At 36.9% G+C, this 24584-nt stretch overlaps 1 protein-coding gene across 5 annotated transcripts in view; it reads right to left on the reverse strand.

The window, feature by feature from the left end:
- Positions 1–24584, reverse strand: part of cacna1g (calcium channel, voltage-dependent, T type, alpha 1G subunit) — a 117235-nt gene that overhangs the window by 13182 nt on the left and 79469 nt on the right. For 2 of the 5 annotated variants that reach the window (XM_052571061.1, XM_052571062.1), the window contains exons 25-33: positions 24227–24274; positions 12474–12625; positions 10847–10956; positions 8869–9002; positions 7737–7807; positions 5825–5903; positions 3939–4060; positions 3390–3803; positions 467–610 (exon numbers count right to left, since the gene is read on the reverse strand). In XM_052571061.1, coding sequence (XP_052427021.1) covers positions 467–610; positions 3390–3803; positions 3939–4060; positions 5825–5903; positions 7737–7807; positions 8869–9002; positions 10847–10956; positions 12474–12625; positions 24227–24274 — 1274 coding nt within the window. The remainder of the gene's footprint in view (positions 1–466; positions 611–3389; positions 3804–3938; positions 4061–5824; positions 5904–7736; positions 7808–8868; positions 9003–10846; positions 10957–12473; positions 12626–24226; positions 24275–24584) is intronic. The other 3 variants (XM_052571065.1, XM_052571064.1, XM_052571063.1) reach the window with 2 other exon arrangements.

The raw sequence follows: 24584 nt of genomic DNA on the forward strand, positions 1-24584 counted from the left end.
TCCATTTTGCAATGCTAATGCAATTTAATGAAATATTTCAATGTGAAACAGACCAAAGGAGATTTCCTTGCATAATTCAACAGCAGTCCAGCTCTTTATCGATCCACACATTACCTCTTTGACTCCAGCCTGACGAGTCCATCACTTTTTTTCGGGTATTAATGATCTTTGGAACGAGGCACAAAGTTCACACAATTTTGCAAAACTTTGTCACTCTTATGGGATCCGGAAATAAGTATTCTTCAACAAATGGATTTAACTGGAGCAGAACCAAGTCCTTGCCTACTAAAGAGTGCTGTAAATCCCAGAGTGCACAGGTGGTTTTGTAACTGACACAAAGAAGCTTCAGTGCTATTATGTAAGTTTAAGTGGTCCAGAGAGAGAAAAGGAGGGAGAGAAGAAGGGAAAGAGACAGGCAGAGGAGTGTAGTACAAGGCAAAGCTGGGTAAACGGGGATGCCATTGACCTGTTTCTCAGTGAAGTGCTTGCTGGGAAGTGGGGGCAGAGCGTAGTAGTGGCAGATGGAGCCAGATAGGTTGTCCATGAGGCTGAGCTCTCCTTCCAATGAGCCCTGGATCACCAGGGAAACTGAGTCAAACATAGGCCTCCGCTAAAACCCCCAGCATGTGACAGACAGGATGAATGAGGAAGAGAGAGAAAGAGAACAGACAGAGACAGAGGCAGAGGAGATGACCAGGGGTGACGTGAATGAGATTACACAGAGAAAAAACAGAGGAGAAATGAAGGAAGGAGAGAAGTTTGTAGACTATAACATAAGCAGCCAGAAAAGAGATTTACTGAAGGATAAACATGCTACTCAGACAGTTCGCCAAAAATTTTAAGATGTCATCATTGAGTCACTCATCTGTCTCCCATGGAACACAAAAGTTGAATTTTTTTACCATGGACTTCTGTTCCTCAGAATAAAGAGATACAGGTTTGCAACAACATGACGGTGATTAAGTGATGACAGTGAACAGATAATTTTAAACCAGTTAAGATAAGATGCATTTCTTAGTTAAATCAGTAGTACAATGCATTATGTGCTAATCAGATGTAGTACTGGGCTCTGAACTTACAAATATGCATCGCTCTCAGGTAAAACGTTTTGATGCTACCACTGACATCCACAAGGGGGAACTAGAGCTCTATGAACATTTGTCCTGATGACGAGCAAAGCATCCACACTTCAGAAGAGAGCTGAAGGGATAATGTCATTGTTAACTTAAAAAAAAATAGTTGGTGTTCTGGAAATAGCCAGCCTACATAAAAAAGAGGTCTGTATCACTACTTTCTCATGGCATCAGTCTGACCTCCGACCACTAAATTTATGAGGAGCAAACAACAGTCACATCTCCATATGACAATAACAGAAACTAATGGACTCCCCCACTTTAAAAATAACAATCCCGTGATTTAAAACATGCCTTTTTAGTAAACCTAAATTGCATGTTAGTAATGATCTGAAAGCCCTGTCAAATACTCAGTCTGCATCGAGTTATTTTTTTTTAAGTAATAAACTGTTAACTGTTAGTTGGATACACTGGTGATAACCAATGTGGGAAAAGAAATGCTGCATATTATCAAGAAAAAATTAAGATATTCATATCATATATCATCAAAATTAAGATATTCATATCATATAGCATGTTTTTAAAAGAATGTTCAGAGTTACAAGTTCAAGGGTTCAGCCAAAAAAACCTGAAGTTTGACATAATTTAATCACCCTCATGTCAATAAGATATTCTGAATAATATTGGTTGCAACAACTATTGTTGGGAATATTTTACTGTTAACTACTTGCTTAATTGTGCATTTTACAGTAAATCCATACTGGCTGTTTATTATTTCCTTATTCTGCATGACCATATTTTAGATCCCTTAACCCTACCCCAATAACTAACTACTATGACAGCTACCTTACTTAAGATCAATAAGCAGCAAATAAGACATTCCTTGAGAAGGATAATCTTAGTTAATAGTGAAGTTTTTCTTTTTTTTTTCACAGAAGGACAAGTCATACAGGTGTAAAAACAACATAAAAGATGAGTAAATAATGACATTTTGAAATTAAATTTAAATCTTTTGATTCACTATCCTTTTGAGGTGTTGTCACAAAAAATAACTTTCCTTAAAGAAAAACCATGTTTACAATATGCACTTGAACAGACTTCAGTGGGGCACTGCGTTCCACTGAAATACATTTTTAAGCACACGATGTTATGGATAGGACTACAAGGCTTAAACAATATACGTGTTTACATGGCTAGAGGAACAAAATTGTTTACCATCTTCTTCTATGCAGAGTTCCTCTCATGACCATATAAAGCCAGTAAACCCTGACATTTTCTGATGATACGTGCAATAATACCAAAAAGGGACTTTTCACATAGAGACAAATCCACAGGAATTAGATTGGTAATGCAGAACCAAAATCTCAGTAGTCCCACTGCTAAAAAACAACAACTTGCATATCAAATAATGCACTTTTTGTATAGACAAATTAATATAAATGTACTGATACAAACATTGTACATTTTTGGGGGGGCTTTATATGCACTGGAAGGTCTTGCTCCATCGACTTCCTCTGCAAATGCACTGCTGTAAACAAGACTTATGTTTGTTTTAAGGACAAATTTATTTTCAGTGGTAATGGAAAGCATACAGCAGATTCTTGCATCTAATTGAACCAGAAACATTATTTTAATGTGCATCAGTGACGTATGTGGGTATGTTGCAAATGGTATCATGTCTAGCAGTATATTGGATTTAGATAATAGTGTGTTGCTGTGATGATGTATTTTTTGTAGGCCAACCCAGAAGTAAGCATGACCCTGGTTCCCTTGACAAAAACCAGAAAGGATTTTCTCTGGCTTAAGGATTATTGCAGAAAATAAGCTCTGTGACCAAAAAAGGTTCATGATTCTTACGGTTCATCATTATAACCTTCACAAATAAACATAATTTTTATGAATTTTGAAATCTACATACAATCGCCAGAAGTACAAAAAAAAAAGAAGTAAAAAAAGAAAAAAAAGAAACAAATTATGTAAGCTATAAACAAACTACATCATGGTCAAACCATCACTGATATTCTGACAACTCAGTCACTCTTTATTTAGTAATAATAATAATAATAAAAAGTTTATGTAAGAATAGTTTGCAAAAGTGTGATTATAAACAAAGCTGTGAAATCCTGAGTGATCAGTTTACTTTATCAGTGTGATGACGTTTGTTCCACATTTAGCCACTTGTTAGCAACTACCTTTTCCAAGTCTACAAGGGGGTATTACAGATGTATTTTATGTGATAGAATACAACATGGCAATGTGTTGAGCCTGGAAAGGACACCACTGAAGGAACACACCCCTGACCTCACATCCACTCACCTCTAATGGCAGATGAGGAGGATCAGGATCTGTCTTTATGTGATCTTCAGAGTCCCTGCGTATGTCTGCAGGTGGGCTGTCTGTGGGGTAGAGAGGTCCTGACATGTCTCGAGAGTCTCTTGAGATCCATGGTGACCCTCCTGGTCCACCTATGTCACCGTGTCCGAGAGGTTGCATGTGTCCCCGGTGTATTCCTCCATCTCCTCCCACAGCCTCCAACAGCTCCATCTCAGCTTCTAGCTCAGCCTCCTCCTTAGCCTCTTTGTTGCTTTCCTCCAGGTGCTTCATGAGCACAGCAATCACCACATTGACCAGCACAAACTGGGCCGTCAGTACAAAGGACACAAAGTAAATGGGGGACACCACCGTGTTGTAGCAGATGCCCGTGTCTTGGGAGCAGTCTCTGAGCGTGTCCTGCAACGTGGATGCACAGAGAGTAAAAAATGATAGGTGAACAGGTTGCTAACGACCGTAGTCAGAACAACAGCAATGCATTTAAAATTAAACCTTGTGCAACATTGAAATTCACCATGAATTTCACTGTCCCACCTTCATAATGCCATTCCAGTTGTCCCCGGTGGATACACGGAACAGCAGGAGGAAAGCCATGCCAAAATTCTTGAATGTGGCATAACGGCCAAGACCTTCACAGGGGTGCCGCTCATCACATACTGGGACAGAAACAAAATGTCATAGTCTGAGGTACATGTTCTGGGCATGTGCAAATCAACATATTTCCAGTCCTGTGAAAAAGTGAAATTTTTATTTACCCCACACACTTTCAGATATAAAGATTCCAAAATTGGGATCACAGCAACACAATTTTAGGTTCTCCAGAGAATCTTACAGTGATCGGTTCTTAAAACAACCATAGTTTTCTTTGGGCAAATAAAATTTGAATAATTTTATGGAACATTCATTGACTATAAAGAAACGTTTACACAATGAAAAAAGATTAAATGGATGTTAAAGGTTCTCTATAGAACCACAGATGACAATATATATATATATTTAGATTGACGTGAGCATATAGATGTAAACAGATTGCAAGCACTCTGAAACTTTCTCCATTTGCGGATTATATTACATACTGTACTACAAAAAAATTGACATTTAACATTGAAAATGGCTTTAAATCTTTTTTTTCCCAAACTCTTAAAATCACAACAACATTCATTATGTATGCATTATGTATGCATGATGGTACCATGAACTTCAATGTATATACAAACTGCAATTTCCAAAATCAACATGAGCAAAAAATATTGGAAGTCTGAGCCAGTTTATTAAGGTTATTCTATTTAAGGTGAGACCCGATACTCAAGAAGAAATATGTACAAAATGTACATTCAAAGTGTCAAATTATATTAACTGTATTACCATATATTTATTGACGAAATAGCATTTGAATGTCCAAATATGTTGGAAGTGCGGCCGTCTCACAACATATGTATAAAGACCAACATATAAATCTTTCTAAAATAATCTCACTAATCGATACAGATCCTTATTTGAGAAAAAAAAAAAAAAAAGTTTGCCTTGCAGACAGTCAATCTCAGTTCAGCCAGCAGACCATATATTGAACTTGGACAGCATTGTAAAGCTGGATATGAATTATGAAGTCTCTATGTTTATCTCGAGTCGGCTGATTGGAAATGGAAATGACATCAACCCTGGTATTGTGCTGAGCTGCAATGAATCACGGCAGGCTGTATTCAGTAAACCAGTGCCAAATGTCCTGCCATGTATTTTAGAGAAAATCTCCTGCAGGTACCATATTTATGGTTTGCCCTCACAGACAAGGATGGAAAACTTTCTGAAATATGTCAAAGTGATCTCACAGCAATTTAAAACAAATAAACAGTAATAAATCAAACAATTTAAAACATAATTATAAAGCATCAGAGGATTTGAGGGTTACGACATCAGTGGACTAATCAACGTCATAAAGGGAATAAATAAATGAATGAAATTTGTTTTTAGGACCCCTTAATAAATAGATTGTTGGATCCCATAACATATAATATATAAGTGTTGCATCTATGTCTAGCCTATAATAGTGTATAAAGTAGTATATACATTTTTTTTTACAATACTCATATTGAAAAAACTGGTGGAAAATAATTGAAAGATTTTTATTTGGGACACTCAAAGTTATTTTGGCTTCTTAACTCTGGGTTTAGTTAAAGTTAACTTAATATTTCCAATATAGCATATTTCCATTTTTTAGTTTTTGGACTCCAAGCAGTAGTGTCACGCTCTCCCTAGGGAATGTAAGTTATTTACATTTCAGTGTAAATAAAACCTAGATGGGAAGATCCTGAGGACTGCATAGCTGCGTGTGTGTGAGTGTGTGTAAGAAGGAGTGTTTGCGTCTGAGTGAATTAGACCATGAGAAAAAATGGTCCTTATTTATGTGTGTTTGTTGTGCTTACTCAGGTCACCAAACAGCTCTACTCCCAGAGCAGCGAAGATGAAGAAGAGCAACATGAAGAGGAGACCCAGATTCCCCACCTGTAGAGAGAAAGAGAGAGAGAGAGAAAGCCAGGAGAGTTTGTCATGGAGCGCAAAGGAAACTGACAGGGTAGACCTAGAAATCCCACCTGTGATGAGCCAATAAGAGAGAGTCGTGAAGTGAGAAGATGACAGCTGTGTTCCACCTGATTAGAGCTTGCCAGGTTTGTAAACTTAAAACTCAAACTATGCTGAAGCTGTGGCTTAATGTAGAAATAGTAAGGCATGTGCTCCAGACATGTTCATAGAGAACAAATCTGGTATCTTGTTTTTGATCCAATTCCCTCTTTCTTCTCTTTCTCCCTCTTTTCATGTCACGATCATGTCATATTATATTGGATACATTAAAATAATTGAATTTCAAAAATGGGTTATCACATTATCTTAAACATAGGTGTGAATTTTAAATAATTTCACTACACTGATTTGAATGAATGTTGCCATGTTTGCCACATCACTTTAAGAGGTTTGTTTAATTATAATTAATAAAATGTTTTTAGTTTATTTAATTTATTTATTTTAATAATTAATAATTATATTAATAAATATGTAATTTTTCTTACCCCCCCCCCCCAAGCAAAACATGTCTTGGGAATACTGTTTTATATCATTTAACATAATTCAGTGATGTTTTTTTGTTATAAATTGGTTTTGCCTGACTTACAAAATATTACATTGTGTTATATAAAATTATAGAAATCAGTATGAAATTATCAAAATGTTTTAAGATACACATTAAATTATATCAAATTAATTTAAATTATTTATTTATTTATTTTAAGTGTAGTAAATTTAAAATGTAAATTAAAATTAAATTAAATTAAAAATTTAACTTTTACCTATCATGTGTTCCCGGGGATTCAAACCCCAAACCTTGCGCTTCATAACGCAGTGCTCTACCAATTGAGCTACAGGAACACTAGTAGTACACCCTGATCTAGAAACCAAGTAATATTCACATGCTACTGCATAACAGAAAGAACCCACCTACACCCGGCTGGATTAGGAGAAGAATCATGCAAAACAATCATGCAGAGTGATCACAGACGACTGGATCAGACATGATTTTGAGGAAAACGGAAAGGAATTAAAAAGAATCAGATTAGATGTGCTGACAAATCCGATTGCGCTGACATTTCTTTTTGCAAGTCTGGCTATTTTCCCACCCTAATCTCTCTTAAGTGCACTCTTCACTGGCTGGATTCACAGTGATTCAAGACGCGGCGAGCAAGCTGACACAATCTGGCAGGATATCTCAGAACACTGTTACGGATCACCTCTCACAAATTGTGGGAGAGTAGATCAATAGCCCAGAACCAAAAAAGCAACTTTAATACAAAAGATCAAACTGTTTGAAAGTCAAAGCGCCAGTGTGAAATTACTTTAGGAGGTGATGCTGAGATCAGGTGACGGCTGAACACGATCTAATCCAATTAGTGACAATTAGTTAAAGTAGAATTACATGTCTGATTATCTAAGTGCATATCTGAGGAGTGCTAAAGGAGAGACTGGAATTAATAGTGAGTCCTGCGGAGCGGCATATTTCCAAATCAAAAACTCTGCAGGTGGCGGTGGAGCCTGATGCTATCAAAGAATGTGCATCTCTGGCTTCTGTAATATCTGCTATTCTCCAAGCAGCCTATCAGAGCCGATCTGCACTGTTGTGGCTTCTTCGTGGCAGACTGACTATGTAAATGAGGACTTTAGAGAGCAGAGGGGCCCCAGAAGAATGGTGAACGGGGCCCGGGATACACTCTTTCACCGCGCTGGTTACACTGAATGAGTGGAGAGCAGGACTTTGTGAAGGAGACAGAAAAAAGTTTGGTGTGGTACCTGAGGCAGGGCCTGGATCACAGTGTCTAGCAGAGCCCGCATTCCCACAGCCATCTTGAGCAGCTTCAGCACTGAAAGAAGAGAGAGACCACTTACTGTATATACTGTACTCATATAGCCTACATGAAAAGACCATTTCAAATACACTTTTTGTTTACAAGTGCACTTACTGTGAAAAAAAAACAGTTGTGTATTTATTTGAGACAGAAATCGTGTGTAACATTATACATATTACTTTTTATCAATTTAATTTGCTTAAAGTCCAAAAAAATTAAATAAAATAAATGCTGACCCCAGTTAATTAAATGTATTACAAATAGGAGTAAAACTAAATTTCACTTATTAAAATTGACAAAGTGGCCTTTGGGAACAATAAAATACTAAAACCTCAAACTGTGTCTCAACCTTTTAATAGAAAAGACAGCAAACAATACACACACAGTGGAGTTTCTTTAAATGTGGCCAGTGGAAACTAATTCTCATGTAATTTTCACAGTGGTCAGATCACAGAGCATGTTATTATTGGGGTCGTGCACTACACACATGGAGCTTTAATGATGTTGATGACAAGGCCATTCAGCCGCGCAAGAGATGCTGCTGTGGAGGTTTGGTTAATTGCAATCATAGCTATAAGTGGATGATGCCTGTGAATTTCATTACAGGAATGTCTGAATGAGTCCAGGAAGAAATAGGCTGTGTATGCGTACACACACACAGAACACAAGACATTTGAGCAGGTGTGTTTGCTTGGCCATCTCTGTTGAGGGAATAATCAATAAAGACTCACCCAGCAGCTCTTTCATTAGAGGAAGAATAATCGTTCCAAGTAGACAAGCACCCTAGCTTCCCACACTGTGTGTGTTGTGAGCGTATAAGCTTGTGAGTGTGTGTGTAAGAAATAAGTAGAGTGGCTGTGTGAACTGAATTTCTCATTACAGCCATCTGGACTATTCTACACAGACTACGGCTTCTGCTGAGCAGTCTGTGAAACAACAGAGATCCCAAGGGTGACATACACAACCGGGTCTGATCTACTGAGGCTAAAAGGCAGAGAGCTGAGGAGTGTAAACTTTTGCAGGGAAGGAAAATGGACAATGGTGGTACGGAAGATAAGAGGGCAGAAAATACAAACCACGAGCGATCCGCAGCACCCTCATGATGCGAATGATGGTGGGGTTGATGGGAAGGGAAGCATTGACCTCGATTTCTTCCAGTGTTATGCCCATGATAGACAACAGAACAATGGCAAGATCCAACTGGTTCCACCTGCGTGAAGACACTCATTTCATTAGTTTTAAATAGCAATTATGTATGAATTATGAATAGTAAATAAAAGAGAACAATGCTGCCTTCAAGTCATGTCAGAATGATCATATTTATAAGATGTGCTCACATGAATTTTATATTAACTTGGGTTAAAAAAAAATACTGGATTAAATTAAATTAATTACATAAAATTATTCAATTTTTATTTAAGAAAACTTCTTACAATTTACTGTATTTTAATAATATTTATTTAATCTTTATTAAATGACATTTAATTAATAAATTGAGTTTTAAGAAAAAAATTGTTTTACATTTATGTGACAATTTATTTTGTATTCTGTTGATGAACACATTTAGCTGGTTTATGCAACATAACATTATCCATAATTCTCCACTGTCAAGTGCATCCTTTCTTTGTTGGAACTTCTTTCTTTGCCACATGAGAAGGAAATTTCAGTGTCTTTTTTTTTTTTTTTTTTTTAAGAGAATGACTTCCCAATGTGCTATTTTTTTTATCACTTCAATATCACAGTAGGATTTCCTCAATCTTACAATTTAAAATGACTTGAAGGTGGAATATCCTTAAAATTACACCAGGAAAAGTGTGCAACACGATTTCAAAAATGGAAAGCGATGAGAATTTAAAACTTCATTTTGTGCAAACAACCCTTATTGGACCCTGGATGTTACTTCTCTTTTCCAGCAGACTTCTCAGCATATTCATTGTCTAAATATGGCTTCAAACTTTGCGGCTAACTTTAAATAACTCCCTCTGAGGGTCAAATAAAACACTGTCATGGGTGAGCCTGTTTTAGGACACCTACATTTTCTGGGGCCTGCAGCCACGAGAGGTGTTTCATTAGATGTGGGGAAATTTAAGTCAAATGATTAACACAAAGTGTTTCGACATTTTTCCCACCAGTTTTGCTCACTAAAGGGGCTCAGTGATCAAAGCGTACTCCCAATCCTCCATCCCTGCAGACTTGGAGAGTGTTGCATGAAAGAGCTGATCAAAGTAACAGAAAGCCATTTCCAATGTTGTAAATCAATAAAACTCTCAAACCTTCACCCCCTGAACAGCATGTTCTGAAATGTCTAACATTAGTTTGAACTCATGGGAGGGTCTATGTTGAGAGATCTGTTTTAAAATCATATCAATTATGTTGTGCCAAAGTTCTCATTAGTATGCAAATAGCTGCTTTACATTTCTACATGGATTATGGATCTGGGAATACATTGACATGATATGCTATTTATTACGGTACTGAAAGAAAAAGCTGATTACATGAGAACTTCTAATGGCCTATCAACTTCAGTAAATTACCTAATCCCCATATTGACTGGTAATTCAAAACGAATTAAAAGTTTAATGGATCATTCAGACTCTATACAGAAAATATGTGTGGCCTATAAATATGCTATGTGTATTAAAATGTATTAATTTGTTAATAATTTAAGAGGAATAAATGCCTTTTAGGATGCTTTCTCATTGTTTAAGCCCCAGGCAGTCTGAATTTGGATACTCAAGAGGGGTTTCTTTTACCAAAACCACAAGTGATATAAATTCGGTTCTGGCTTTTCACCACAGACGCCAGTGCATTCAGCCCTCGGTGTGTTTCTGACAGTCTGAGGCAAACCAAAGAATCTCAAAGCTGTGATATCATTTCAAAGGATGTGGCTTCAGGAATACTAACAAACCCTATTGCGTTTACGAAAAAAAAAAAAAAAAATAGGGATCCACTGATAGGGATGTTGGACCTCCATGGAAATGGATTTACTGTAAATTTGATTTGGTTTGGATCAACTACCTCAAATATAACTTTTGAGATTTTCAAATCTACTACCTGTCCTTGAAGAAGCGGCGAAATCCAAATGCAACAAGCTTGAAGACGGATTCTAGGACAAATATGATTGTAAAAATGTAGTTACAGATCTTCAAAGCCTCATCCAGAACCTGTTAAAACCGGAAAGAGAAGATGCAATAGTGAAAGTACAGAAGCAACAAATCTTAAAACAAGAATGTACCCTCTCTTTCAAAAAAAATGTATTAACACATTAATTAACAACAGGTCAAATGATGGCTGAATGAGTGATTCCATTATCAATAAGCAGAAAAGATGAGGAGTTATCAAAGGTGGCCAGATTAGCCCAAAAGAGGCACCAATAATTAACTGGCATCTTCAGGGTCTGATAGTCACTGGACATTTCCAGGAGTCTGGCCTCTCCCCTGTCCACCACACAGTAATTAATGTCAGGCTAAGTGTGACGATGCACCAGAAAATCAATTGATTCTGTTCACGGAATGAGTGTGTAAGCGGTCAAAGCCTAACAATCCCCTTTGCTCCACTTCCTCAATGATTCTGCTGGACAGCGGGGCTCTAATTAAAACAGACTTCTATTTATAGCCACCGGTGAGGTTTCAGACCTTCATTAATGATGGGTGAAAACCCTGGGAAGCGTCGCTACAGAGTTGTCTAATAGGAATAGTAAACACCAGTTTTGATTTAAGGATAGATACCTACCAACCAAAAAAAGAAAAAAAAAAAAAAGAAAAAAGAAAAATAATAATAATAAAAAAAAAAAAAAAAAAAAAAAAATATATATATATATATATATATATATATATATATATATATATATATATATATATATATATATATATATATATAAAACATTAAAATTATACATAATATTATAAAACATTTTAAAATCCAATGTAATGTCTAGTTTTATCAATTAAATAATTAAAACTTCTTTAAAACACAAATACATAAATTCTAATACAATAAAAAATACACCAAAACAAATTAATAAATAATTTCAAAAAGGTTTTCTGTTTTTCTAACTTCCTACCTTTTGAAAGAACCACAAAACCGTCCATTTTAATTTATAGTGGTCTTTTACCCTCAAAACTGACCTTTATCATAAACTAATGAATAAAAAGCACTTTACAAGAACACATCACACCACCCAAATGATTTACAGAAATCCAATCCAAACTCCCAAAGCATATCATCTAACTCGTGTTATTGTTTTAGTCGTCTATTTGAATATTCATGAATTAGTCTCTGTAGTGTTATGAGGAAGGAAAAGACAGATGAGGGAATATGCATCCATTTCACCGCATACACTACAGTGTGGTTTATTTTGGTAAGGCATTGCTCTCATTTGGCTTTTTTAGACACAGGCAACGGTACAAAATGTCCTGAAGCAGCACAATGAAAGGGCAAATAAATATAATAATATAAAGATAAAGATTATATACTTACTGCTATGATATAATCAAAATGCGGTACAACAAAAAGACATAAACATCAGCTGCCTAATCAGCAAATATTATGCAGAGCCATAAAATGAGATAGCAGTGAGTTGAACTTAGAGTAACATTGTTTGCAGTTACATAACCGGCGAGTTCATTTCCTTAATGGAATATCAACAAGCGCACTCACTCTCACTACTGGCAAGAAGTACCTTAGGTTGATGGTAGTGCTCCATGGACATGGTGATAACATTGAGCCCGATGACAATTGTGATGAACAGGTCCAGATAGTGGCTGGTGCATATCTTGTGGATGAGAAGCCGTGTAGGTGAGTAATCGGAGTAATAGGGTTTACTCTGGGCTTCTGAAGAACCATGGGAACAGGGAGGAATCATGAAATAACAAGACTAAAACAAACATTGTTTTGTACACACTCATGCTCACACTGAGAAAAGAGGAGGGAAAGAAGCAGTGGGAAAGAGAAGAAAAGAGGTACAGTGGATCATACTATATGTGTACAAGTTTATCCAGAAATGAAAATTGACTTACTCATCCTCATGTTTCAAACCTGTTTGACATTATTTCTTCTGTGGAATACAAAGAAGAGATTCAAAAGGCTGTGCTGGCCACTTTTTTTTGCGTGAATTACAAATGACAAAGTTTCTAGTTTCTAAAAATGGTGCAAATGCATCATAAACGTGTCTTAAAATGGTCCACATGACTTGCGTCACATTTAAAGTTTTAGAAGTGTGAGGAAATAAAGCGAATCGGTGTTAATCACTGCAGCTGAATCAAGTCCTGAGAACCTGATCAGTTAAATTTGCAAAACAATTATTCATCTTATGAATTGGATCATTCATAGTATTTATTTAATTTGCACGTTTCAGGGAGTAATAACAAATTCAGCTAGATTAACAATAAGCCAACATTATTCACTGCAACTGTATCATCAAGTCAGTGAGTTGAACTTGAAAACTGGATCAGTCCAATCTGTGAAAGACTCATTCAATTTAGTTTTATGATACGGATCATTTATTGACCCAAAATGATGATTCAAAAGCATGTCTTGTTTACAAATCTAAATCTTTCAGTGAGTAACAACATACTTGCATCCTGTTTCTCACACAAAGCTACTATATGACTTGTAATATAGTTCCAAAATTTGTATGAACCGCTTTTGTGATACTTTGGTAGTGGTGCTTTTGATGAGTTTGAAACAGCCTTCAAAATGTCTCTTTGAATAGCGCAGAAGAAAGTCATAGTGTGTTTGAGCTAAATGAGGCTGAGTAAGTGACAATTTTCATTTTTGTGTGAACTTTTCCTTTAACCGTGATTATGTTTCTGTGGTCTGTCCCAAATATCAGATCAAAGGCAGAGGAGCCCAGAAAGAGGGGCCTGGATGCCTGAGATCTGCTCACTCACAGACACCTCAACAAAAACAAATTGTCCTACTGTCATGGATTTTCTAATGAGATTCCCTGAGACATAAAAGGAACTCCATTCCGTTTGGATGGATTTGTGCATATGCTAGTTCTGTTGATCCATTTCTATTCTTTGTGGTTTCTCTCTCTTGTTTGCAGAGGATGGAGAGGACAGGAGGGGTGGCAGAGCAGCGGGGGGCCGGGGGGCTTATCATCTCAGCACACAGGCAGGGCTGTGAGCGGCAGCTGTGTTCCCTGTGGTCCTGTCAGCCCATTAGGCAGGCTTTTTCTGGCACCAGCCACTGGACCAAAGGAACAGGTGTTGCATTCAACCTTTTCTTTTTATATATATATAATGGTGCCACATCAGCAGTATTTGTTTAATCCCCACTGGATGGTGAATTTGAGTATGATTCATCTAGAACTTGTCCAAATTATTTGCTCATTAAAAGTGATGTGAGTAATGTTTTAGATGTAGAGATTCTATACGTAAGCCATTTTCTATGTTTGCGTGTTCTACACAGACTTGGTGTCTTTGCATTGGTGATGACTAGGTCACCGGTGTTATTTTAATTATATTTATATTCTACAATAGCATTTGTGTATACATTTATGTGAACTAAGTTGTGATTATTATCTTTATGAGTGAGACTTCATTCATTCAACTCAAGAGGGCTGATTTCTTCAAGTATAAAACAAGTATGTTGAAGCAAAATACTAGAATAATACCCTAGTACTTCCAAATTAAAAATAGTTGGAGTAGTACGCTAATATGCTAATATGTTTGTGAGTGGGAGTCATTGAATCACTGATAATTTTTTTGAAATATGGTTTTGAATGTAATTTACTTGATATTCACTTCTTGTTTATTTAATGTATAAATCCATATCATATTTTTATGATACATTTTCTACAAGTGATACTTATTAAATATGCATATGACGTATATGGGGTCACTAGTGTGAGTTCTCAAGATGAGATACCAGTGAAACCGGTTCTGGGGTTAATTACCGAAGGAATCTTCTAGCCCATCTGGCTTTAATACTGCTAATAGAAGCCATGCTCCTGGTGTTTTTAAATGTGCTGACACAACATTACCTTTGCTTCATAATGTACAATTTATGAATCCTAAACGTCCAGACTTGGCTAAACTTTGCAATGTTGGTTGCTATTTATTTATTTACCTTAGTTATTGTTATTTTTTTTATGACTCCTAGGATCTAGCAAAATCTGAGATGAGGTCAGTGTTCTGCTCTTTAACCCATGTGTTATAAATTAATTTATTTGGGCTGCAGACAAGAGTTTCTAGGGGGCAGCAACCAAAACCGTTCACTGGGACTGAAACTTGCTGTGTTGACTGCCCCAGTTTCAGAGGTGCTCAATTACGGGGGACGGTTGGGATGGGAACAGGTGTATGTTCACAGCCTGGTTTTACAGTAGACAGGTCAGCTCCCACAGGACATCCCCACTCATCTGCTTCCCTCCTACCCTCTGTATTGAGACGCTCTCCCTTTATGCACTTTCATTCAAAAAAGCTCTTAATGCTGGTGGGACAAAACTCAGTTTTGATTGGCTCACATTGCTGATTCCAATCATGCTAAGCACAATAATAATACTAAGAAATCAGTGAAAGAGGGAAAGCGGTCTCCATAACCGGATGTTTATATCTAATGAGTACTGCACTGAGTTTAATGAAAGAGCTTCATATCAGATGGCCTTTTGTGCCCCAACTAAAAAAAGAAATAAATAAAAAGTTGGAGAAAGTGAAGGTTTTGGCATCCAATTTATGGAAAATGGATTGAACTTTTGTTTCCTATTGGCAGCGGTGCCTCTCTGATGTCATGCCACTGCAATGAGTCCAGCTAACGTCCACATCAGCCAAATCAGCTTAAACAGAATTTAAAGTGAGGGAAAATGGATCAAAACTATTTTTAACCTATGCAAGAAGAATGAAATAGCGGTGGAGAATGTGGGTCTTGGACCTCTCCATCTCCGTCTCTCTATTTTTGTGGCACAAGCTAATGATACCATGACTATGATTTAATGAGACATTCTTTGCTTAGACGGCAATTTTAGCCCATTCCAATTCCATCTATGAATATATTTGAGAACAACGGCCAGATTATTGGGTGAAGCAATTTAAGGATTTTGGGCTGAATGATACCACATTTGAATATAGCCACAAAACGCCGGTCGCCCACCAGTCTTGGACACGCTAACTGTAAAACTCAATGCAATACCCATCAGTCCCAAAAAGAAGGGTGCAACAACAAATCTCTTGGCCTTCTGGTCCCACTGAGACTTCATGCTGGTCTTGATGCTTTTGACTTGATTCTGGTTTTGCCGCAGCTCACGTGCACTTGGAGGAAAAAGGCTCTTAAAAGAAACTTTAAAACGAGGAACTCTGGACCCCATAAAATAAAATAAAAAATCAAATAGATCCATCAGAAAAAACATGTAAGATGCTGAAATATATAAATATAAGATAAACATGAAACCCTAGTTACAGCATTTATTTTTGGGTAAATGTCTAACTCAACTACCATCTTTTAGGAGGTCCAAAGTCCTTTCAGGAAACATTTTAACGGTGCATAAGAGAGAAGAGAAAAGATGTAGAAGGTATCGATCCAAGAAATTAACCACATAGCAGCTAGTACCTCAGAAGCTAAGTCAGTTGGGAAATACAGACAAACTCTGATCCATTATCTACATAATTTGTACTACAAACACCCTAAAATATAGCAAAATGGTTCATGATTTTGAGGGCCTGAAGGTGCTCATTAATGATGTTCTAAAGGCTAACGTAGCCTTATAAAGTGATACTTGCAACTGCACCACTGAGCAATGTGTTCGGGGAAAGATCTATCCATTATTCAGACTTCATGGGTCAAGTGGGGTGAAAGTCATGAGCACTGGGGAATTGTGGGCAGTGGGAGGACTAGACTGTTATTTAAAGGAAGAGCCAGAGAAAAAATCTAAAGCCTGCATGGCAAAATGTCAGACAAAAATAGAAAGGGGAAAAAGCAGAGATGATAAAAACAGCCATCTGAAAGCAAAGGCAGCAAATTGCAGCTTCATTTGTTTTACGCTGTACGGTTTTTAATTGAGGCTGGTTTTACCTCCCTGAAGTGCATGGTCAATGAGTTGCTCCTAAAGTAATGAGTCGATGTCTGCTGGACATACTGCTGATGCATCCCAATGCAAAAATTAGTTTGGCAGAGGCCCTGCACTTGTTCACTTTTTATTTGGCACAAAATGCCAGCACCCACCGAATCAAAAACAACAGGAAATGACAGACTAAATGCCTGCTTAAAAAGGGCAAAACGGTAAAAAATAACAAGGAAGAGTAGAAATTGAAGGCAAGCAACATTTTTTAAAGAAATCTTCAATAATGGGAGGCCATGATAAAGAAAACACACATACACTAACACTGACAAACATATACTGTAGGATAGATTAGGGTGAGAAACACACAGACACACATAATATATCATGCTGGCAGACAAACCACACTTTCTTTCTGAGTCTGACTTGAGCAAAATGGGCCGTTTGAGATGGAGGCTGAATGGCAGAGGCTGGTGGATGGGCAACGGTGATGAAGTGCAGAGAGCCGCAAGAGTGATGTCATTCTATATTACTCAACATGAGAGGTTAGTTAGATTGCCTGACATATCTGACAATTCTAAAACAATGAATGTGTCACATCCGAGGTCATATGTTTGGTACGCGACAGTAAGTCAACCCTTGTTTATAACAGCAAAAGGAAAATAATCCAATCCTTTCTCATCATAGAACATCCAAATACAAACACCGTTAGTCCAGAGAGAGAGAGAGAGAGAGAGAGAGAGAGAGTAACTACATTAAAAGAAAAAAAACGTATCACTCTCAGCTTATGCTTTTAGAGCAATTCTGGAACTTGTTGCAACACTATGCTACTCTCTATACTTGGGATGAATGTTAATGATGTTGCTATTGGGAAGAAACTAGCAAGTGACACAAAGCAGTGCAGCTTTTCCACTAACATTTTGTGACAAACACTGTTTTTATGTCACATTGTATTGCATACACCACTTTACAGCCCAGCACAATACTTAAATGCACTTTTCTATAATTGCACTGCAAAGTCTGATTAATTTAAGTGTAGAGATTTGTACTGTAAAGGAACTGGATTAAAAATAAAGCTGTTATTATAAATGTTCATTTAATGTTTAACACTGTATTTTCATAAAAAGCGATGCTTTAAAGCTGCAGTAGGTAACTTTTGTAAAAATATATTTTTTACATATTTGTTAAACCTGTCATTATGTCCTGACAGTAGAATATGAGACAGATAATCTGTGAAAAAAATCAAGCTCCTCTGGCTCCTCCCAGTGCTCCTATTGCCATTTGCAGAAACTCCATCGCTCCCGGTAAAAATCAACCAATCAGAGCTGCGGTCTGTAACTTTGTTTGTGTTCAAAATGTAGAAAAATGTATATAATAAGCGAGTACACCATGAATCCATTTTCCAAACCGTGTTTTTAGCTTGTCCTGAATCACTAGGGTGCACCTATAATAAGTGTTTATATTCTGACTATTTTAGATTGCTTCGGGGATACCGCGGCGGAGTAACCCAGTAACTTTGTGATTCTTCATAGACATAAACAGAGAGAAGTAGTTCCGGCTACAATGTTCTTCCGCAAGACACAAGCAGTTCTGTTTATTAACCGCTAGAGCTTTAAGCGATACTAACGCACTGACAGACAAGACAGAGCATGTTAATTCTAGTATGAAACAAAGTCTCAGCTTTCAAATTGTGTACTTTTTTTTTTAAGAAATTCAAACAATAAATACCATTTGTGGCTCTTTAATATGTCATGACAGATCACTGTAGCACCTCAGTTCAAGCGGCATGTGAATCGATTGTCTTTTCATATTTACTTAAGCTTTACTAAAATGTAACCACAATAAACATGAATGAACATCAGATCGTATTGTATTTCAAACACAGAAAGATGTCAATACACACAAAGTTTAAGTGCACTGAAGTTAATCTACTCTCCCGTCTGATTTTTTGTTGGACAAGATGGCTGATTTGCCGTTATGATTGGTCAGATCACCTGTCAATCAATCTCTTTGCGAACAGTCAATTGCATGGATTCCTATGAAAATGACTGGTTTTCACCCACAAAAATTTGCAGAACAATAATTAAATGTGTCTACAACTACTGATTCTACTAAAACTAGTATAATTTACAAGACAAATCACATAAATATCATATAATCACCCCATCGATATATAATTTTTTTTAAACACTGATCACTTGTACTGCTCAAGTGTTAATACTTCAGCAGAAAAGCTCACATGGCTTGCTTAACCACCCAGACAGCGTTACATCTCTCTCTCGGCTGGCTTTTTTCAAGCCTCCACTTCCAAACAAACCAGCTGGATCAGTACACAACTCTGAGAGGTTACAAAAAGATCATGTAGCACCAAGAGGTTACAACAACTCTCTCGCAGAAGAGAATTTTAACTCCGTTCTCCATCTATTAAGTTAATAATCCTACTCCCTACTGAATGAACCATGAAGACCCATAAAGAGATTAGGTGCACTTCCTGCCAAAAGGCATGAGTCTGCTGAAATGTAGGACACTGTGTGTGCATTTTAAATCAGAATCAAACTCTAAGTTGGATGTTTCCTTACACGAGGTAGCAGAATATTTCAATTAAGATGTTTTTATTTATATACAGTACAGTTTTGGAACGCAACATGGGCTTTATAAAACCCACCCATGCATTTCCTAATCACAAACTGCATAAAGCATGTGTTATGTTCAACTATGACTCTGTTAGAAAGTCAAGAGAGCTTATACACTAACTATCTAGAGGTAAAGGATCACATCTTGACATATATCAGAGCAAAGGTAACTATTTCAGCTGAAAACGTTATGCCATCTGTTCAATTTGGGGGGCTGTTGCTTGCTCAAGTTACATAAAGAAGAGTCATTTTCACTTGCAGTAGGAAGAAAGGAAATGGTGTTTGGAGCTGCCAGGTTACATAAGCGACCGTGTTGCCTTCTGCTGCCAAGAGTGGAGGTTACACGACACTTAGTAATTTCATTTTCTCCCTCTGTCACTCGCCATCTCATCGCTCCCCCAGTAACAGTCGAGAGACTATATACTTGCCTGCTAGAGATTAAAAGAAAGATTGGTGGGTTGTCACCAGTTCTAAATGGATGCATAAAGACAAATTAAATCCTGACATTATATTCTTTGTTAAGGCGTATTTGCTATCAGGGGCAAGTTTTTCAAGGTAACTGTAGATTATGTGCATGGAATACAATGAATATGCCTGCAGAATGGCAGAATTATAACATCCATCATTTATGAGGTTCTACACATTCCAGTTCATAAATTACATGTTTTAACTAATTTGACTGTGCTTTGAACTATGAATAAGAATGTAGTAATTTTTTCTTTAATACATTTTTTTCATGTTCTAAAAAAAAAACAGACCCCCCCCCCCCAAAAAAAAAGGTGAAAAAAAATAAATAAATAATAATAATAATAAATAAATAAAATCCCACCATATAGTCATATGATATGCATATATGTATTCATTTCGTTTTGAGTTAAGCAGCAAAAATAAACAAAATAAATAATACTAATATTTTAAAAGATTATTTCTTATTTCAAGAAATTATTATCCTTGAAATCCTATGGTGTTTTTCCTAGCCAATCTTTTCCTTTGGCTTACTCACTGGGGGGTAGTCTAGCACTGTTTTTCTTTTCCTTTTATCTTATTTATTTTTCTATTTTCTGTAAAGCTTCTTTGGAACAATATGCATTGTACAAAGCACTATGCAAATAAACTGAATTAAATATTTAAAAGGGTAAGCAGAATCCATACTTCAGCATTTAGTGATCATCCCAGTCACACTGGAAAAGGTAATTTAACTTTAAATGATTCATTATTTTAATTTTGTTTTTATTAAATTATTCTGTACTTTGACAATGTAACATACTTTGTAGTATATGAGACGGTCTCAAGCCTCCCGGTTTTCATCCAAAATATCTTAAACTGTGTTTCGAAGAGGAACAAAGCTTTTACGGGTTAGGAACGACATGGGGGTAAGCCATTAATGACAACATTTTCATTTTGGGGAGGAGAATTCCTTTAACACAGTGTGTCTGGGCAAACTGCTGGCAGGACACTTCTGATGAAGTACCTCAGAGAAGGGCTAATAAATGGCGACTCGGGGAGGATACAGGTAGAGGAGAGGCAGATGGTTTCAGCCCTACTATAGCGTGATATGATTAACTAGCTCTTTGATCCCACACGCGAGCACACAGCAGCGACAGCAATCCAACAGGAGGGGAACAGAAGCTAATCGAGAGAGACAGACTGGCGGGGGGTAACACCCCCACCTCTCCTAAACACAAACCCAAAACTGAATGAGGCTCACTGTAACTGAATCGTCAACTAATTAACACTTTGTCTTATAATTGGAAGGAAAATGGAGCCTGACATTTTTTAATCCCAAGTGTGATGTCATAACTCAATCATAGTGTGAACAATGTTGACAGAGCAAACTGTGAACCGTGTTTAAAAACTGGAAAAAAAGTGTGATCACCCAGACACTCACGACAGCATGCTAATCAACAGTTATAGCTACTAGGCTAATCTGTAGAACCCTCATGTTAGAATATATAAGCATATACAGCTTTATAAAAAATATACCAAACACATATGAAGTGCATTCAATATGTTTTTTTTTTCTTTTCACTTATTATTCTTGGATGCTATACTGACTCCTCCTGTTGTGGATGCATAACTTTGTTTATTAGCGTAAAAGACATGTTCATGTCTAAAATACTACATTTTTATACATTACTATGGGCAAATGTATAATAATTATTACATCAGTAGTTCACATTTTGTGTAGTACCGCCCGTTTTTTGGGGATTTCTGTCAAAATGAGAATAGCACCCGAGTGCTCTCATAGACTTCCATACAAAGATATTTTTTTTCTAACTGCAGACTGCAATACAATCTCAATGAGTTCTGGGAGGGCTAGCCCTGAACGTGCTTTAATCATCGCGCATAACCTTAACTTGAGCAACGACTGGTGGGAACAGTGACATCCAATAATATTAAAAAACTAATTCGAATTTTTACAACAAGAAAAAAATTTAAACTACTTTAATATCTTTATCAAATGTGAAAAAAAGAGAGAGAGACGGGGACAGCTATGCCTTTGCCAACTCAAATTCAGTTGTCAGCTGAACTGATCGACATCACGGCGAACGTTACCTCAGCGCAGATTAATTATATCGTGTCATTGGAAGAAATACCATTCATTCGTTGTAGCGATAAATTGGCAATTAAAGAATTAGGACCACCAAGACCAAATTTAAACATCAAACAAGTATCTACAAAGGGCGGGATTCGTATAAACGAGGATTTTCAAGGACTTGGTATGAGCGGAGAAAAAGCCTAGCAGGCTGCGAAGTGGCTGATGCTTTATTCAGCTCAATTATTGCTGCATTTTTTTCCATCCTGAGAGCGTGACGGACATCACATGACCAACTACAGGCGTCAACGAAATGCATCATCTCTCGGAGAAGGTGAAAAAATACAGAGCAAAGATGCATAAAGTAGGGAAAAGTGTAAGATAAGCGAGTAATTTAAGTAAGCGGTGTCATGTAAGTGAGTAATGTGATATAAGTGAGCAGTATAATACAAATGAGCAGTGTAATATAACTGAGTTGTGTAAACAGTGATTTATGTGACTTCAATTTCAGATCAATAAGAAATGATTGAAGTAAAACTTTTTGTTTTTTTTGGAAAACCACATCCTGTCGTCAGTCTTCATTTGCTGCTAAATTGTTAACACGCATACAGAAACATACTGTAAGGAGAGCAAAAAATGTATCCCTAATGTCAGTTTATTTGTAATTAATACTATAGTAGTTCAGTTCCCTTTACATTAACTAGTCGTTAATTTCTCAATTGAATGGGTGACCTATCCTCATTAATCATGCAAACATTTGCCCCCCCAGAGAATTAGCCGCCACTGATAATAATAAAAAAGTAAAGAGTTTTAAAATGCATAATTGAGAAAGAGGAACGATTGATGTTTTGCAAGAACATTAGGGGAATGGGAGCGAAGAGAGACAAAAGAAAGACGAGCAGAGAAGAGAAAGAAAAGGGGTTCATGAGGGAGCTCTTGTTTAAAGAGGCAGAACACAGACAGAAAGGAAGAGATAAGAGACTTTCAGCTACACTGAGAACAACACGGGTAAACATGTTCTATGCACAAAAATATTCCGCTTTTTGCATTATATAACTACCCTTTTTCTTTTTTTCTTGGGAAAAAGAACTGTTATAGGCTTTTTTCTTTTCTTTTTTTTTTTTTTTTGTACAGCATATCAAACTTTGGGAGGTGAGAGGACCGGGAAATAAATAAATAAAAAATAAAACTAAATTCCATTTCATTCAGGTTTCATATGTCTAATACTAGAGCTGCAACAATATTACTGATCATCATGATAAACTTTAATATTGTTTTTGATCAAGTACGATCAAAGTTTTGAATGTTCTTGTACAAGTTACTGATATACTGTTATAATGTGAGTACTTCTGTTATGCAAAACAGCAAGTCCAATCAGTGAAGTGTTCATGTGTCACTATTACAGTTACGTTTTCATGAAAATAAATCAAATTTAGATTTAAAATAGTCTGTAATTGAAACTTGAAATGCTACAAAAGTGTATAAAGGAGAAGAGTAGGCTTAATGTATTAAAACACATTAAAAAACTAATAAATAACTATATTATAAACTTTACATTTTAACCAGCTGTACTCAAATTACTGCATCAAATAAAATCAGGTAAAGCAGCCCATTATAGCAACATTTTCTTAAGTCAAAGTGGAACAAGTGTGCCATACAAACATTTTACTCACGTAAGTCACAAATGAATATTATGTCACGTCATGCAGCCTTTGAACAACAGCAATGTGTGCTGTGGTGTTGTGTTTAGCATGTCAGTAACTTTGAAAACAGTGTTATGGGGCAACATCACAAAACAAAGTGAATCACTACGTCACAACACCAAACCGATGAGAAAACTCTGAAGCAGACAGCTCAATAAAAGCTAAAGACATCAACAGTGATACTCTTCCCTTCGAACAGTCAGCCACAGTGCGTCACATTGGGGGCAACATCGAGAGATCGGACCTGTGATACCACCAGAGCATTTACAGCAGGCTGAGGTGAGTTTATCAAGAGCTAGAACCATATTAAAAATAACTTCTGCAATTTTGCTCTCTCTATCCATCCCCTGTGTGAGCTTGAGGCTGGGCTGGCTGGAGCTGGTGATGAAGTGTGGAAAGACCGGACATACACACTTCCACAGACAATTCTTGTGTAGTCAGATCAGATCTGATGAGGTGAGAACATGGCGCTGATGGTGCCTTCCCACTCGGTGTCCCACTCCCACCCTTGTCCCAAAACCACCACCAACACGGTGAACACATAGACATGCCATAAGCAATCTGTACCTTGTGTGTGATCGGGACTGGACCAACTGACACCGGTCAGCATTATATCTAGAAGAACGAAACCATGTTAATCAGGTAGGGCAAGCAAAGAAACCGTCAAAGGAGCTGAAATAGGATGGATTTACTGGGAGAATATGCCGGTGGGTGTTCCAATTATTCTGAGTCCAAAATAACCCTGTTGTTATGTGTAAAACACTAATACTAAATCTATTTATCCCGGCTGTTTGAGCCCTACATTATTAGTCCTAGATTGTTGTTCTTGAAATCCTTTGTGGATGGAAATGTCTGGCAAACAAATACCTTTTCACTTTTTCAGTTAATGATACCAACAAGTTCACCTGAAAGGAACCCCAACGTT

This window comes from Carassius gibelio, chromosome B12 (genome assembly GCF_023724105.1).
Source record: "Carassius gibelio isolate Cgi1373 ecotype wild population from Czech Republic chromosome B12, carGib1.2-hapl.c, whole genome shotgun sequence".
Classification (NCBI taxonomy): Eukaryota; Metazoa; Chordata; class Actinopteri; order Cypriniformes; family Cyprinidae; genus Carassius; species Carassius gibelio.